We start from the raw sequence: 19,307 nt of genomic DNA, 5'->3' as shown, positions 1-19,307 counted from the left end.
TGTTTGAGGGTGCACATGTCCCAGCACATATGTGGGTATCAGAGGAGTCCTCATTCAAGCTGAGCCAGTTCTCTCCTTTTAGTTGGTTCCAGGTATCAAACTCAGAACTTCATCTGAGTTACTGGGAACTTACCTTTCAGGAACTGGAGTCAGAGTCAGATCAGTTCCTTAAGTGATGAACAGCAATGTTGAAATATAAGCCAAATAAACACTTTACTCTCCAATTTTTTTGGTCATTTTTTTTGCAGCAATAGAAACACTAAGACAGATGCCTAGCATAAAATGGGCTGTGATACTCCCCCACTGCTCATCCATAATCTTATTAGTGAGTGAAATGGTAGCTAGTTCTTCAGTATGGTACTGTGGGTTTAGAGATGTAGGAGACAGAAGCCAGAATGAATAAGAATTTGTGTTCTGGTCATAGATCCTCCACGAAGAGAAGAGTATGGTCCATGTTAATTCTGGAGCATGCTTTATGATTTGAAATCTCTATATTTTCTTCTTTTTGAATGAACTTCTTTTTAGAATATTAACCAAAGCTTTGAACATAATTTGTAGGAAATAAAGAATAAGAGCAAATACTTCCTGAATATTTTCTATGTCTATATATTAAATAACATTTTTATCTTATTATACTTTTACTATCCAGGTTTAATATCATGATAACCCAGACTGTGCTCACTCTGCCAGTTAGTCCTTGAAAAGCTGTTTCCATATCTATTGGTGAAATTATTAAGGCCACTCCACATAGTTAAAAGGGAGGTTTATTTTGTGGGGTAACTTACAAATGAAGGGGTAGGTTGCAGGGTTTGGCAAAGGTATAGCGCAGTCCGGCGGTGTTCTCTGGAGAACTCTGCTCGGTCTACCTCCAGCATCCAGGGTCCCAGAACCAAGAGAGAGACCTCCTCTAGATCCTCGGTCTTGCGCTTCCTCCTCCTCCCTGCCTTGTGGGCGTGACCATTACCGAAGCCTCAATGGGGGTTGGAACTTACAGGCCAATGCTGGGATGGCTATCCACTACACATATCTGCAAATACAGTCAGGATTTGAAACAGATGAATGGAAACACAGTTTAGATTGGTACATGCTGAAGCCAGTCCAGTCTCCCCAGCTCTTCAGCTATAGAGTTCCCAACCAATTTATTGGCATCACAGACCAATTCAGGGACAGCGAGTCAATGACCAATTTTATATTGCAAATCAGCTGAGTGTGGCCTGAGGTACTTGGAAATTTATAATAGGATGCATGCTATGTATATTTATACCACTGTGATACAAAGTCCAACAAAAATCTTGCCATAGATGGCCAAGCTGCCTCAAATGTTTTTAGTTTGGGTAACAATACAGCAGGATTCCCAAGTATGTGTAGGACGAGCAGACTGAAACATCCAGGGAGTAGGTTAATCATGAGACTGGTAGACAAGAAAGGCCATGGTTATTCCTTAGAAACTACCTGTCAATACCTACATTCTTTCATTATGCAGAAGCAGCAACATGAAAAGGGGACAAGGGCCTTCAGATCAGCTGAGCAGGAATACAGAAAAGCTGATTTTATATCTGTTCGAATCCTCTCTACCCATGTAAATACAGTTGCAGATGTGTACAGTGAAAGCAAGTGGGGACCAAGTATTCGAACACTTGAACTCCTGGGGTACCTTCTCACTCAAACCACTGTAGTAACTAGGAACAGTGAAAATCACCCTCACTGTTTTGGGGCTCTTCAGTATATCTCTGATCAATGTCTTGAAGAGTAGTATCCCAAACCCGATTCAGATATTTTTTATTTGGCAACCTACAGATACTGGGATAAGCATTATGCCCAGTGTAGGCTAACTCTGCTTAAACTCTTTTCTATTAGTAAGGATACGGGGTTGGGGATTTATTTAGCTCAGGGCTAGAGCATTTGCCTAGCAAGCACAAGGCCCTGGGTTTGGTCCTCAGCTCAGGAAAAGAAAAATAGTCAGGATACAAATGAAAATTTTCAAATAATAGATTATTTTATGTTTTTTTTTTTGAGACATGGTTTCTCTGTGTAGTTTTGGTGCCTGTCCTGGATCTTGCTCTGTAGGCCAGGCTGGCCTTGAATTTACAGAGATCCGCCTGGTTCTGCCTCCCAAGTGCTGGGATTAGAGAAGGTTGCCATCACTGCCCAACCATTTTATGGGTTTTTAAATAAATTGATTACTGATAAGTTTCCCTTCCCTGACTCCCTCTGTAGCCCCACCCCCCGTGCATCTCCACACTTCACACTGCCTGTCTAGTATTTCTCTTCCCCTTTCATGTCACCTGTGCACTCTCTACCCTACTTAGCATCTTCCTTTCCCTTCCCACCACAATGGTTTCTCAGATTCTTCAGTTCTTCAAATTTATCATACAACTCTAAAGATTACCTTACACAATACAATCTTTTCCACTATATCTATTTTCTTAGAAATTTTATAATTTTCCATTTCTTTGTATCTAAATAAAGAAATTGATTTTTGACAATAAAGAAAAGAAAGTTATTGTGATTGCAGAAAACTGAATGCAAATGAAGATAATCATATTACTTAAAGTAAGTACATATTAGAATGAGAACCATCATATTGTTGCTCTGCTTTGTGTTTACCATTTTTTTATAGATACATGTCACCACATGCATGCATATGACACAAATTAGAAATGAAACTTTCTATATGAACCAATTTTTAGGTTTTGGATGTGGCATTATGGTTTTAGAATACACCAAGATAAAGAACTAAGGGTCTAAGGTATTTCTTATACCAGTTATTAATGCTCTGGACAGATAAACCAAGGGAAATAGCATGGTGGAGTGCTGCAGGGAGAATTTAGATTCCAGCACCAGAAACAAACAGTATGGCAGGGTGTCTGCAGGGAATCAGAGCCCATATGAGAGAAGTGGGACATTGTTCTAAAGACTGCTAAGATTTACAGCAAAAGCCTGCAGGCAAGCTCTCTGATTGCCAGATAAAGAAGAGAGAGCCTACCAGCAAGTACCTGGTGCCAATACCTTAAGACCACCATCATTTTATTTTATCTCATTTCCCTGGTGAGATCTCCATCTTCAACATCCCTGTAGAGCACAGGTCAGTGTCCACGAGTGTTTAGAGAACTGCTCTGAAGCTGGATTCAAATATCATGTTTGTAGAAAAGAGACAAATGGCAATGGGTAGAAAAGGGAGATAGAGGAGACATAGTACAAAATAACCTCAATGATAATGTGGGCATGCATGAAAATTTATCAAATTATCTATAAATGCTGTTTTGTCCCTGTTGACAAATTTTATACTAGCTTCTATTTTTAGACCTGAGTGTTCTAACAGTTACATTTAGTATGTCTCACAGAATGACTGTTTCTAAAATTTGTTTGTCATATCCTTGAATGATTGGTTGTCTTAAACTGAAGTTCATGCTTTTACAGAATATAATCTCCCGGGTATCAATATTACAGAGAGTGTGTGTTTGTACTTCTGTAGGTTAGGAGCAGTCCAAGTAGATTTTCCATAGCCTTCCTAAAGATTGTCCAATGTATGCATCTCTGTTACTGTCTTGGAAAGCAATGGCTTTGTGTACTTAGTGCTCCCATCACTAATTCAGATTCACAGTGATTTCCTCAAAAAAAGTGGTCGTTATTAATGCTAGGCTTCTCTCAAAGGGATGTGTAGTTCTGAACATTGCATATTTTCCCTAAGGGAGGCCCATCCATGCAAGTGTAAGAGCAAAGCTCAATTGGAGGTTTGCCTTTACTATCCATGGCTCCTCAGTTCCAATATTAAGATTGAGGCAATTAGCCTTGTTCCTGAGACTGCTGGTATTCTGATGGCTGATATCACAGCAGACATGAACAAGAGAACACAGAATGAGGGACTGCTCCTTAATGGGACAGTGTCTTTTTGTCCTTTCCAGACTGCCCAAAGTAAAGTCTCCTGTAGGGGTCTTCATGGAGTGCTTGCTATCTTTTCTTTTCTTTTCTATTATATTTTTTCCAATTTTACCTTTTATTTCAATATGTCCACAGAGGTAAATATTTCAAATATAAAGTTTCTTTAGCTATGTTAGAAAATTGGTGAGTTAAGAGTAGGTAATCAATAAAGTGTTTTCAAAGTCTTTTAAAAAGTAAGTACTAAAGTTGTTTGACAAAATAGTCATCCAAGAGTCTATGGTAGTAACATATAAGTGGTAGGGTTGGGGTCGCTAATTCTATTTCTTGTACCTTTAAGTGCTTATTTTTATTTACTCCTGTTTTTAAAATTTTTATAAATAATTTAATTTTACATATCAGCCACGGATTCCCATGTTCTCCCTCCTCCCAGCCCTCAGATTCCCCCGATTCCTCCCCCATTCCCACCTCCTCCAAGGCAAGGTTTCCCCTGGTGATTCAGCCCAGCCTGGTAGATTCAGTTGAGGCAGGTGCAGTCCCCTCCTCACTGCACCAAGGTTGAGCAGTGTCTCGGCATAGGCCCTAGGTAACAAAAATCCAGCTCATGCACCAAGGACAGGCCCCGGTTCCACTGCCGGGGGTGTGTAGTGGATAGCCATCCCAGCATTGGCCGGGAAGTTCCAACCCCCATTGAGGCTTTGGTACTGGTCCCGCCCACAAGGCAGGGCGGAGAAGGAAACAGAAGATGGAGGATCGGAAGGGGAGGCGGGCCGTTGGTTCCGGGACCCTGGATGCTGGAGGTGGACTGAGCAGAGTTCTCCAGAGAACACTGCTGGACTGCACTATACCTTTGCCAGACCCTGCAACCTACCCCTTCATTATAAGTTACCCCACAAAATAAACCTCCCCTTTAACTACGTGGAGTGGCCTAAATAATTTCACCATTAGGGGTGGGACTCCTAAACAGTTCAGCTGATCAACTGTCTCACTTATCCAGAGGGCCCAGTTCAGTTCCATGGGGGCTCCTCATTTATTGGTTCACAGTTCATGTGTTTCCACTAGCTTGGCTATTTGTCCCTGTGCTTTTTCCATTCATGGTCTCAATATCTCTTGCTCATATAATCCCTCCTCTCTCTCCCTGCTTGGACTCCTGGAGATCCACCTGGGGTTTGGACATGGAACTATGCATCTGCTTCCATCAGTCACTGGATGGGAGTTCTATCATGGCAGTTAGGGTGTTTGGCCATCCAATCACCAGAGTAGGTCAGCTCAGGCACTTGCCCATTGCAGGTAGTCTAAAGAGGAGGTATCTTTGTGGATTCCTGGGGACCTCCCTAGCACTCTGCCTCTCCCTATTTTCATGGGGACTTAATTTATCATGGTGTCTCTTTTCTTGTTCCCCTAATCTGTTCCTGATCCAGATGGGACCTCCCGCTCCCCTAAGCTCTCTTTCCCTCAACCCTTGCCCTCATTAACCCCTGCCTCACCCCCAGTTTGCTCATGGAGAACTCATCCGTTTCTCTGTCGCTGAACGATCCCTGTGTCTTTCTCAGGGTCCTCTTTACTAGGTAGCCTTGTTGGAATTGTGAGTTGCAGTCTGGATATCCTTTGCTTTACATCTAGTATCCACTCACAAGTGAGTATATAACATGTTTGTCTTTCTGAGTCTGAGTTATCTCACTGAGGATGATTTTTTTCTAGTTCCATCCATTTGCCTGCAAACCTCATGATGTCATTGTTTTTCTCTGCTGAGTAGTACTCCATTGTGTATATGTACCACATTTTCTTTATCCATTCTTTTGCTTGAAGAGCATCTAGGTTGTTTCCAGGTTCTGACTATTACAAATAATGCTGCTATGAACATATTTGAGCATGTGTCCTTGTGGTATGAATGAGCATTCCTTGGGTATATTCCCAAGAGTGATATAACTGGGTCTTGAGAAAGGTTAATTGACAATTTTCTAAGAAAGTGCCATATTGAGTTCTAAAGTGGCTGTACAAGTTTGCCTTCCCACCAACAGTGGAGGAGTTTTCCCCTTGTTCCTCATCCTTTCCAGCATAAGCTGTCTTCAGTGTTTGTGATCATAGCCATTCTGACAGGTGTAAGGTGGTATCTCAGATTTATTTTGATTTATATTTCCCTGATGATTAAGGATGTTGAGCAATTCCTTAAATGTCTTTCATCTATTTGAGCTTCTTCCCTTGAGAATTCTCTGTTTAGCTCTGTAGCCCATTTTTTAATTGGACTGTTGGGTATTTTGATGTCTAAGAGTAAAAGGAGATGGACAAGACCAGCCCATCTCTCTTGGTTTCTGGATGTGTAACTAGACATGTATGAATAAATCCTCAGTGTAAGATAAGGGTTTTCTTTACTTCCGTCCTTCCTTCCGTCCTTCCTTCTTTCCTTCCTTCCTTCCTTCCTTCCTTCCTTCCTTCTTCCTTCCTTCCTTCCTTCCTTTCTTTTTTTTTTTTTTTGTTTTTGGATACATGGTTTCTCTGTGTACTTTTGGTGCCTGGATCTCACTCTGTAGACCAGGCTGGCCTTGAACTCACAGAGATCTGCCTAGCTCTGCCTCCCAAGTACTGGGATTAAATGCACAAGCCACCACCTCCCAGCAAATAAGGGTAATACTTTTTCTGAGGGTAATACTTTATTTCCATTGCTTGAAACAGGTATATGTGCAACTTGACACGAGAGGAAGGTCTCAGGATAGAGAAAAGATCTAGAGTAACACTGGATATGTGCCTCACAGAGGGCAAGGTGAAGGAGGAAGCAAGAGATGGCAGCTTCAGTTAATATCCCAGCTTGTCTCTAACTCCTCAGCAATTAACAGCTCCCTGGTGTGTCCACAAGTGAAAGGTAATGTGTCCTTTTCATAAAGCTTAGGCTCAGTGGGAGGATAGGTGGTGATGTCACTATGATGGGTCACAATGTACACTTTGTCAGAATTAGTAATAATTTGTTATACAAACAATAAAATAATTATATAATGTAATAATTTAATAATTATTTGTATACAGTGGGCCTAATGTTCATTTGTTTTCATAATTGCTGTCCTCCCTAAGTGAAACACACTGGAACTGAGACCTTATTATGGCATGGTTTCATTTTCTAGCCTTCTTTGGATTTGGACCTTGAAGATCAATGAGAATCCAGGCTCTGCAACACTGGTTATACATCAAAATATGTAAGCTATAGGCTTGGTACTAAATAATGCCAAACTATGTGTATACCATAGCCTCACTTTCTAAAACCTATCCAGTTTTCTGATTCGTTTTTTTCTTAAAAATAAATCCTCACTTTTTTTTTATTGTCCACTGAAGATTCGATGTTTAAGTCTGACTACCACCCTAGACTTACAAACTTGAATTTTCATTTTAAAAATCCTTGGAAGTTTTAGAAAAATGGATGTATCATATTACTATGTTGTGGTGGAGAATGTTTACAGTTCTTTTACAATAGTTTTTTTGTAGCTTTTTAAAATTCCAATGTCAAAGAACACTTAGAATATCAAAAACCAAGTGGTTTCACTGCATGATTGTACATAGTGATGTTAAAAGTGCCATACTAAAGAATTATATGAGCTATGAGAAATCAGAAGAAGGAATTGTACAGTGAACAGTATGAAATGAACCAGGAAAATTTGTGGTCTTTAAATTTGAAGTCTTGTTAACAAATAATTTTAAAACATACTGGCAAAAAGTTTGTTAGAATTTGAGACTCAAACAACACAGTAAGTAAATTGTATATCTCAGTAGCTGACAGAAGAGAAATGGAAAAGAGGTGGAGAGAAAGCCAAGCCCTTTGAATTACCAAGGAGGTCAGTAAGCAGTTATGTGGTGGAAGGAGGAAAGCAACTTGAGACAACAATGAGAAAAGTGAAAGAGTGAATGGAAGCTTAGGGAAGAGAAAGAGAAAAGGGCAATTTTCACTTTTCTTCTCATCTTAAGAAAAGATGGCAGGGTGACAGATATGGATCTATTTGCAGTCTTCTATATAGTTATTGTACTTTTGTATATAGTTTTTCTTATATTAGTTATAACTTTTTTCTTTTTATTAAAATAGAAAAGGGGAAATTTAGTGATATTGTATTCATACAGAAATGTGATTTTTATTTGTATATTAATAAAGTTGCCTTAGGGTCAGAGCAAGCCATAGCAGAACCTGGGCGGTGGTGGTGCACGCCTTTAATCCCAGTACTTGGTAGTCAGAGCTAGGTGGATCTCTGTGTGTTCAAGGATATAGCCAGCATGGAGACACATGCCTTTAATCTCAATATCAACCATAGAAGACCTGGAGGTCTATACAGACAGGCAGTGACGAGGAGGTCATGTGGTCTGATTTACAACCAATGTGAAGGCAGAACAGAAAGTCTATAAAAAAGAGAAAAACACAGGAAGTAGCTCTCTTGCTGAGAGGAAAGACAGAGCAGCAGTGAAGGTTAAGGTTTTCAGCTCTCAGCTATTGCTCTGATCTCTTGGCTTTTAACACTGCAATTGGCTCTGTGTTTTTTAACAAGACAGTTACATCTACACTTCTTCATGTTGACATCCAGGTATGCCAGCACCATTTGTTGAAGATGCTTTCTTTTTTCCATTGTATAGTTTTGGCTTATTTGTCAAAAATCATATGTTCATAGGTGTGCTGATTAATGTCATGGTCTTCAGTTCAGTTCCTTTGGTCCACATGTTGGTTTTTATGCCAGTACCAAGCTGTTTTTATTACTGTAGCTCTGTAGTAGATCTATAGTAGAGCTTGAAGTCCAGGATTGTGATGTCTACAGAGGTTGCTTTATTATACAGGATTCTTTTGCCTATCCTGGGTTTTTGGTTTTTCCATATGAAATTGAGTACTATTCTTTTCAGGTTTGTGAAGAACTGTGTTGGGATTTTGATGGGGATTGCATTGAATCTGTAGATTGATTTTGGTAAGATTGCCATTTTTATTATGTTAATCCTACCTATTTATAAGCATGGGAGATCTTTCCATTTTCTGACATCTTCTTCAATTTCTTTCTTCAGGGACTTAAAGTTCTTGTCATATAGGTACTTCACTTGCTTAGTTAGAGTTACCCCAAGGTATTTTATATCATTTATGGCTATTGTAAATGATGATGTTTCTCTGATTTCTTCCTCAGCCCATTTGTCATTTGTATATATGAAGGCTACTGATTTTTTTTAGTTAATCTTGTATCCTGCTACATTACTGAAGATATTTATAAGCTATATGAGTTCCTTGATCAAATTTTGGGGGTCACTTACATATACTACCATGTCATCTGCAAATAATGAAAGCTTGATTTCTTGCTTTCCAATTTGTATTCCCTTGATCTCCTTATGTTGTCTTATTGCTCTGGCTAGAACTTCAAGTACTATATTGAATAAGTATGGGGAGAGTAGACAGCCTTGCCTTGTTCTTGATTTTAGTGGAATTGCTTTGAGTTTCTCTCCATTTAATTTGATGTTGGCTGTTGGCTTGCTGTAAATTGCCTTTATTATATTTAGGTGTGTTCCCTCTATTCCTGATCTCTAAAACCTTTATCACTAAGGTGTATTGGATTTTGTCAAAGGCCTTTTCAGCATCTAGTGAGATGATCATGTGGATTTTTTCCTTCAATTTGTTGATATGGTGTATTACATTGACAGACTTTCATATGCTGAACCACCCTTGCATCCCTGGGAAGAAGCTTACTTGATCATGGTGGATAATTGTTTTGTTGTGTTCTTAGATTTTGTTTGCCAGTATTTTATTGATTATTTTTGCATCAATGTTCGTGAGGGAGATTGGTCTGTAGTTCTCTTTCTTTGTTACATCTTTTTTGGCTCTGGAATCAGGGTAATTTGTAACTATATATAAATATATATATATAAAATTATTTTATTGTTTGTATAACAAATTATTACTAATTCTGACAAAGTGTACATTGTGACCCATCATAGTGACATCACCACCTATCCTCCCACTGAGCCTAAGCTTTATGAAAGGGACACATTACCTTTCACTTGTGGACACACCAGGGAGCTGTTAATTGCTGAGGAGTTAGAGACAAGCTGGGATATTAACTGAAGCTGCCATCTCTTGCTTCCTCCTTCACCTTGCCCTCTGTGAGGCACATATCCAGTGTTACTCTAGATCTTTTCTCTATCCTGAGACCTTCCTCTCGTGTCAAGTTGCACATATACCTGTTTCAAGCAATGGAAATAAAGTATTACCCTCAGAAAACCCTTATTTGCTGGGAGGTGGTGGCTTGTGCATTTAATCCCAGTACTCGGGAGGCAGAGCTAGGCAGATCTCTGTGAGTTCAAGGCCAGCCTGGTCTACAGAGTGAGATCCAGGCACCAAAAGTACACAGAGAAACCATGTATCCAAAAACAACAAAAAAAAGAAAGAAAGAAAGAAAGGAAGAAGAAAGGAAGGAAGGAAGAAGGACGGAAGGAAGGACGGAAGTAAAGAAAACCCTTATCTTACACTGAGGATTTATTCATACATGTCTAGTTACACATCCAGAAACCAAGAGAGATGGGCTGGTCTTGTCCATCTCCTTTTACTCTGTGCACAGGAAGGCTGATTCACCTCTAAGTGAACTTTTAGGGAGAATTTCCTACTTACCATCTTATGCTTATGCATAATATCTGTGCCATTATTGCAGTTCCCAGCTCATTGAAGAGACCAGAGACACTTCATTCAGCAAGTAATGAAGTAGATGCAGAGTCCTAAAGCCAAACATTAGGCCCAGCTCTGTAAGTCCTGTGGAGGAGGGGGAAGAAAGATCAGAGGAACCAGAGAGTTCAGGGACATAATGAGAACATGGCTCACAGAATCAACTAACTAGGATTCAGGAGGGCTCAGAGAGATCAGGGAGCCTGTGTGGGTTTTACATAAATCCTCCACATATATGTTATGACTGAATAGGCTTGGTGTTCCTGTGAGATTCCTTACAGTGGGAGGAAGGGCTGCTTCTGACTCTTTTGGCTGCCTATGGTAATTTTCTTCTGATTTGGTTGCCTCATCCAGCCTTGATGTGATGGTACATGCCTGATCTTATTGTAGAATATTATGCTGTGTCTGGTTGATGACCTTGTAGGCCTGCTCTTTTCTGAGGTGGGGGGAGTAGATTGAGGGGGTGGGGAGGAGGACAACTGTGGTTGCAATGTAATATATGAGAGAAGAATAAAATCTAAATGGTTTTGATAAATTTTACTTTTAATTTGTAAAATAGACCACTCCAAGCAAATGAACAGTTCACAAGGGAAAAACAGAATTTTTTAATCCATAGGAATTATTTGAGTGAGTTAGAGTCCCTCCTCTGTTATATAGTCATTGACAGTCAGATATTTGAGTATATATTAACATATATTAGAATTATATTATTAAAGGTGCTTATGTACAGTAGAAATTTTCAAATTAAACTCCAAAACTTAGAACTTAAAAAAGAAATGCATTTTCTATAGGCATATGTATATGGTCTGGCCTCAGGCATCTGAGGACACAGGACTTGTGCTCAGTTACTGAGGTAATAAACCTTGCAGCTGTGCCCATCCTAACAGGTTCCCAGTGATTTGCATGCACTCACTGCACAGCCTTGAGGACTTCTTCATATACCAGTCACACCCTGTACAGTTGTCACTGCAGTCGGGACTCAGCATGGACATGAGGGCCCCTGCTCAGCTCCTCGGGCTCCTGCTGCTCTGGTTACCAGGTGAAAAAGGACTAAATGGGAATGTCACTGATACACTCTGATTAGTGTTTCCTTGTATTGGCGAAGGTCCTTTCTTATCATGCTTAACTATTTGGGCATTTATTATGTCTCCATTCCTAGGTGCCCGATGTGACATCCAGATGACCCAGTCTCCATCCTTCTTGTCTGCATCTCTGGGAGACAGAGTCACTCTCAATTGTTGGTCCAGTGAGGGCATTTATAGTAGGTTAAACTGGTACCAGCAGAAACCAGGAAACGCTCCTAAGCTCCTGATCTACAGTGCATCTAACTTGGCTGATGGGGTCGCATCGAAGTTCAGTGGCAGTGGTTCTGGGACAGATTATTCCCTCACCATCAGCAGCCTGGAGTCTGAAGACATTGCAACTTATTACTGTCAACAGTACAATGAGTATCCTCCCACAGTGATACAAGTCATAAGATAAACCTCCATGGAAGAAGAAGTGAGAGGCTGGGCTGCCTCTGCTGCTTCTCATGACTTACTCACTGAAACTCTTTCTGAGGTGTCACAGGCTTTTTACAAAATCTCACTGAGAAATATTTGATTTTCCAGAGGAAGCTAAACAGTCATCTCCCCTTGCCCTTCATTTCCTGGCATGCAAAGTACCAATGCCTTTTCTGCCTTAGCAGAGGACAAAGCCATTTCCATTGATGATTCTGAATTGTATCACCATCTGGAACTCTTCTACAGAAGAGTAGAAGCTTCTGTGGACATTTCAACCACACATCATTTAGAATCAATGAATTTGCTTCTAAGAACCAGCATTTCAATGTCAGGAAAATATTATTGAGAGACGCTAACACTAAAAAGAATTCCTGTTTTCCTCACAAAAGCTAGAGCACAGGTGTCAGAGAAAGGAGAAGTTACCTAACCATGACCTTCTGTTGTGAATTAAAAATTCAGCCCTAAGTGTTGATACTCTCAGCTGTCTGTGGTGATTCATGTAGGATTCTTCTGTCTCCTATCCCCATTCATCTCCTTACAAGTATCAAACAAAACAGAACCACCCTGACTTTCTTCTGACTTTAAATCCCACTGTATGAAATGCAATGTAGATTAGTAGACATGAAATTACAGAGTAAAGGGCTGTTTTGAACATGCCTCCAGAAGTAGTATTATTGAAAAATTTATATCACATAGCACAGTTTTAGAAACAAAACACCAGCCTAATAATAGTGACCTATCTTCAATTCTGTTTTTTTTTTTAAATTGTATGTGTTAGATCTATTTCCTGTGTTTTTTATAATGTCTCATTAATATATGTATCTATCTGTGCATATAGAGTACCCACAAACTTAATTACTATGATTTTGAAAAAATAGAAAAAGTCACACGATATAATACCACATTTCGGGGCTTCACATTTTCCTAGTCTTGCTGTCTTTTTATTTTCTACATAAATTGTGGACTGAGTTAATCAACTTTACAAACTCCTTCAGGAGTATTAGCTTCATTACATTGAGTTTATTTGCAAACTGGAGATAATATACATTTAAAAGTGGTTCATGGACCTGGAGAGAATGAATGATCAGTGGTTAGGAGCACCTGATGCTCTTGAAGAGGACCTGGGTTTGATTCTCAGCACTCATATAGTCACATACAGCTATTTTTGACTTCAGTTCCAGGGGATAGAATACCCTCTTCTGGCCTCTGAGAGCACCAGACAGGCACACAATGTTCTTATAAACATGCAAGCAAACCACTCAGGCATGTAAAAATATTTCTTAAAAAGTGGCTCATTCAGATAAAGTCTGTATTCACTTGTATGCCTGTTAATATACAAGAGCTATTCCACTACCCTTTGTGTATTGCCAGATTTTATTATAATTACTTCTAAATATTTATTTTGAGATTCCTTATTTATGAATTTGTATACTAATATTATCAGCAAATATTTTACCTCATGTCTTTCATTGATCATTTATTAATAGAATTAGTGTATCTCTGCTATTATTTTAGATAAAAGTGGTGACAGTGACATTTTGATCTTTTCTGTAATCTGATATAAAAATGTCCAGTGTTCTCTTACTCATTATGACTATGATATTTGCATGACCTTTATAAACAGTAAGGTATTTTTGTGACTATGCCTTGTTTCCTTAGAAGTTTATCATATATAGTGATTGACTCCAATAGAAATGATTTTGAAGACACTATAGAGATAATTGTATAGTTTTTCTTCTTAATTGTCAGAAGGATGAACTATATCAACACTTTGTTAAAATGACTTTTGTCTTGTGAAATACATTCAACTAGGTTATGATGCATCATGGGAGATGAAGACAGGGAGGAAAAGGCAGAAGCTAGGAAGACGAAGAGGAGTAAGAAACACAAAAATAGCTTTAACTTTGTTCTTTTCCTCTACATCCCTGTCTCACCTTACACATCCTTCAAAACAACTTTGGGATAAAAGACATTTTCAAAAAAAAAAAATCAAAATTTCTCTCTGGTGTCAGAGGTTTAGTGCTGACATTGGTTAATCTCTGTTTACTGTGTGCATTCTCTGTGGTCCCTAACCATAACAACAAAAGAATCACAGAATGAGCCTTTCTTTTTTCCAAGATTGACATCTTAGTTAATAGTCACTGTTTTAATTCTTTAGCTATTTTGAAAGATTTGTGCTAGCCATCATAATAACTATGATGTTCAAAATAGAAAAAAGATGCCTTGAGACAACCGAGTTATTTGTATTTATTTAATTTAGATTATATATTTTCTTTTTTCTCCTTTTATTGAAAATATATTTTTCTCTCATGATATAACCTGATTATGGTATCCCCTTTCTCTTCTTCTTCCAGTTCCTTCCCTTCTACCCTTCCATCAGTATTCATGCCCTTTCTACCTCTCAGTAGAAAAATAAAAGGCTGTGGGATGAAATCTACTTTATCATGGTGTATGATTTTAATGTGTTCTTGGATTTGTTATACATCCAACCACTAGGAGAAGTAGAATCATTCAAGAGTCCTGTGCTACTCAAAAGTGTTGGCTACAGTGGGACAAAGGAATGATGGGTATTGTTTCACTTCAGAGAAAAATATGAAATAGTCTTTGAAAATGAAGGAAGGAAGAAAACAGTGGACATATGGCCCCTTTCTATAATATGATGCTGAACACAGACTGGACCCAAGTAAATCACCTTGTCCCAACAACTTCCTTTGTGATAAAACTTTCAGAGAGTCATTATCCTATATCACTATGCAGCAGGAAGAGAAGAAATGTAGATTTGAGAATGTGGCTTCCTGTATGATACCTTCTGTTGTCTGAGTAGAGATAATCACAACAGAGTTGGTTATGTCATTTTGCATCTTTTGCATATGACTAAATTTTAAAGTGAATACATACAGAGCTAAAAGCAAATACTATAAAATGAACAAGTTGGTGAATTTTTTGCAGCATTCCTACTCACTCAAATTTCTGAATTCTAATATAAATTTGAAAAACAAATACAAATATGCCTCATTTTATTATACAGCATCAAAGTCAGAGAACACTTCCAAGTACATGCTACACTGCTTACATAACCTTGGTTGAAAACCCAGGCAAATATACAAAATAAAAAGACAAAAGGATATATTATAGATCAATACCCTTAATCAAAACAATCACAACAACAAATAAATTCAAAATTCTGCAATAGAATCAAACTGTCATTTCTCAAAATATACAAATGACTAATAGGGATGAGACAAAAATGTTCAATGTTACTAATCATGAAGTGTATGCCAATAAAAATCATAATGAAATATCTCTCTATCGTGAGAGGTAAAGCATTCATCGTAATATAAATCAGTATGACCACAAGGCAGTTCATCAAAAGAATTTTCAAAACATTGAAAATAGAACTGCCATGTGCTTTAGTGATCTTATTATAGGATCTATATAAACGCTAATATTGAATGGCACATTGATTTCACAACATGGTCAAACAAACAATGCATGGTGGACAGTCCCTTGGGGAACTGACAGGCCCCATGGGGGGAAAAAAGCAGACTTTTTCTTATCTTAGATGAATATTTTCCCCTGGATTGTTCTTGGATGTGTTTTTGTGACTCCTGCACAAATATTTACATTCAATTTATAATACATGTTTATTCTATTTTTTATTATATCTGTGTTTTAATTTTACACAACAGCCATGGGTTCCACCGTCCTCCCCACTCCTGCCCCCACTCCCACCTTCCCCCAATCCCCTCCCCTCCATTCCTATCTCCTCCAGGACCAAGACTTTCCTGGGGATTCATTTAAACCTGGTGGATTCAGTACTGGCAGGTCTAGTCCCCTCCTTCCAGGCTGAGCAAAGTGTCCCTGTGTAAGCCCAAGATTCCAAATAGTCAGCTCATGCACTAAGGACAGGTCCCGGTCCCACAGCCTGGATGCCTCCCAAACAGTTCAAGCTATTCTCACTTATCCAGAGGGCCTGATCCAGCTGGGGGCTCCACAGCCTTTGGTTCATAATTCATGTGCTTCCATTTGTTTGGCTATTTGTCGCTGTGCCTCTCCAATCTTGGTGTCAACAATTCACATTCTTACAGTCCCTCCTCTTTCTCAAGAATTGGACACCTGGAACTCCACCTGAGGCCTGGCCAAGGATCTATACATCCACTTCCATCAGTTATTGGATGAGAGTTCCAGCACGACCATTAGGGTGTTTGGCCATCTGATCACCAGACTAGGTCAGATCAGGCTTTCTCTCGACCATCACCAGCAGTCTACAGAGGATGTATCATTGTGGATTTCTGGGGACCTCTACAGAACTCTGCCTATTCCTGTTCTCATGTGGTCATCATTTATCATGGTCTATTATTCCTTGTTCTCCCTTTCTGTTCTTGATCCAGCTGGGATCTCATGCTCCCCTAAGTTACTTTCCCTCAAATCTTGCCCTTTATTACTCCCACTGTTGGCCAGGTTGTCCATGTACATCTTATCCATTTCTCTATCATTGGGTGATCCCTGTGTCTTTGCTAGGGTCCTGTTTTCTACAAAGCCTCCCTGGAATTTTGTAAAGTCTAGTCATCTTTGTTTTACATCTAGTATCCTCCTATGAGTGAGTACATACCATGTTTGTCCTTCTGAGTCTGGGTTACCTCACTCAGGATGATTTTTTCTAGATCCATCCATTTGCCTGCAAACCTCATGATGTCATTGTTTTTATCTGCTGAGTAGTACTCCATTGTGTATATGTACCATATTTTCTTTATCCATTCTTCAGCTGAAGGGCATCTAGGTTGTTGCCAGGTCCTGGTTTTACCAACAATGTTGATATGAACATAGCTGCACCAATGCCTTTGTGGTATGATTGAGCATTCCTTGGGTATATGCCCAAGAGTGCTACAGCTAGGTCTTGGGGGAGATGGATTCCCAATTTTCTAAGGAAGCACCATATTGATTTCCAAAGTGGCTGTACAAGCTTGCATTCCCACCAGCAGTGGAGGAGAGTTCCCCTTGCTCCACATCCTCTCCAGTATAAGCTGTTTTCAGTGGTTTTGATCTTAGCCATTCTGACAGGTGTAAGGTGGTATCTCAGAGTCGTTTTGATTTGCATTTCCCAGATAATTAGGGATGTTGAGCAATTTCTTAAGTGTCTTTCAGCCATTTGAACTTCCTCTGTTGAGAATGCTCTGTTTAATTCTATAGCCCATTTCTTAATTGGAATTTTGGGCATTTTGATGTCTAATTTCTTAAGTTCTTTATATATCTGGATATCAGCCCTGTCAGATGTGGTGTTGGTGAAGACCCTTTCCCATTCTATAGGCTGTTGCTTTGTCTTGTTGACTATGTCCTTTGCTCTACAAATGCTTCTCAGTTTCAACAGGTCCCATTGATTGATTGTTTCTCTCAGTGACTCTACTACTGGTGTTATATTTAGGAAGTGATATACTGTGCCAATGAATTCAAGACTACTTCCTACTTTCCCTTCTATCACGTTCAGAGTAACTGGATTTATGTTGAGGTCTTTTATCCACTTGGATTTAAGTTTTGTGCATGGTGACAGATATGGATCTATTTGCAGCCTTCTGTTTTGCCAGCACCATTTGTTGAATATGCTTTCTTTCTTCCATTGTACATGTTTGGCTTCTTTGTCAAAAATTATATGTTCATAGGTGTGAGGGTTAATGTCAGGGTCTACAATTCGATTCCATTGGTCCACATGTCGACTTTTATGCCAGTACCAAGCTGTTTTTATTATGGGAGCTCTATAGTAGAGCTTGAGGTCGGGGATCATGATGCCTCCAGAGGTTGTTTTATTGTACAGGATTCTTTTGGCTCTCCTGAGTTTTTTGTTTTTCCATATGAAGCTGAGTATTATTCTTTCCAGATCTGTGAATAATTGCGTTGGTGATTTGATGGGGATTGTGTTGAATCTGTAGATTGCTTTTGGTAAGATTGCCATTTTTACTATGTTAATCCTGCCTATCCATGAGCATGGGAGATCTTTCCATTTTCTGACATCTTCTTCAATTTCTTTCTTCAGGGACTTAAAGTTCTTGCCATGTAGGTTCTTCACATGCTTAGTTAGAGTAACTTCAAGGTATTTTATATCATTTGTGGCTATTGTAAAAGGTGATGTATCTCTGATATCCTTCTCAGCCTGTTTGTCTATTGTATATAGGAGGGCTACTGATTTTTTTTTTTTGAGTTGATTTTGTATCCTGCTATGTTGCTGAAGGTTTTTATATGCTTTATCAGTTCCTTGGTTGAATTTTTGGGGTCACTCATGTATACTATCATGTCTTCTGCAATTCCTAAACCAAACAAAGATGCAACAAAGAAGGAGAACTACAGACTGATCTCCCTCATGAACATTGATGCAAAAATACTCAATAAAATACTGGCAATAGACTCCAAGAACACATCAAAGCAATTATCCACCATGATCAAGTAGGCTTCATCCCAGGGATGCAAGGGTGGTTCAACATACAAAAGTCTGTCAATGTAATACACCATATAAACAAACTCAAAGAAAAAAACCACATGATCATCTCACTAGATGCAGAAAAGGCATTTGACAAAATCCAACACCCCCTCATGATAAAGGTCTTGGAGCGATCAGGAATACAGGAAACATACCTAAACATAATGAAGACAATCTACAGCAAGCCAACAGCCAACATCAAATTAAATGAAGAGAAACTCAAAGTAATACCACTAAAATTGGGAACAAGGCAGGGCTGTCCCCTTTCCCCACACTTATTCAATATAGTACTTGAAGTTCTAGCCAGAGCTATATGACAACATAAGGAGATTAAGGGGATACAAATTGGAAAGGAAGAAGACATGTTTATTCTTGTTGGAGGTCAGAACACAGCTATAAATCCAATCTGATCAGTGTACCCTGCATCTGGATTTGGCCTTTTGCCTTGCTTTTATGCTTTCTCAGATATAATCTATAGTACATGTCTAGCAGTTGTGTTTAAATTGGTCTGTCCTGAGAAAGCTCTGGGAAAGGGCTGCTCTGTAAATATATAGTGTGTGCTCACTGACATTTATTTACATGATTTTCTGATCATATTTTTTTCTGGACTTAAATAACCTTTCTTGAATCATTGCTTTCTTTGTTTCATTCTTGTACAAGAGTACACTGGGTCAGGCAGTGGTGGCACACACCTTTAATCCCAGCACTTGGGAGGCAGAGGCAGGAGGATCTCTGTGAGATCGAGGCCAGCCTTGGCTACCAAGTGAGTTCCAGGAAAGGCTCAAAGCTATACAGG

The 19,307-nt window shown here is 39.2% G+C and overlaps 1 gene segment (V, D, J or C); it reads left to right on the top strand.

Moving 5' to 3' along the window:
• The first annotated feature begins 11,524 nt into the window (after window positions 1-11,524).
• Window positions 11,525-12,022, top strand: LOC118580245. The segment is given in 2 exon segments: window positions 11,525-11,579; window positions 11,700-12,022. Coding segments are annotated over 2 exon segments (378 nt in total).
• The last annotated feature ends 7,285 nt before the right edge of the window (window positions 12,023-19,307 follow it).

The sequence above is a fragment of the Onychomys torridus genome, chromosome 3 (genome assembly GCF_903995425.1).
Source record: "Onychomys torridus chromosome 3, mOncTor1.1, whole genome shotgun sequence".
Lineage (NCBI taxonomy): Eukaryota > Metazoa > Chordata > Mammalia > Rodentia > Cricetidae > Onychomys > Onychomys torridus.
This window is presented reverse-complemented; position numbering and strand designations above follow the sequence as displayed.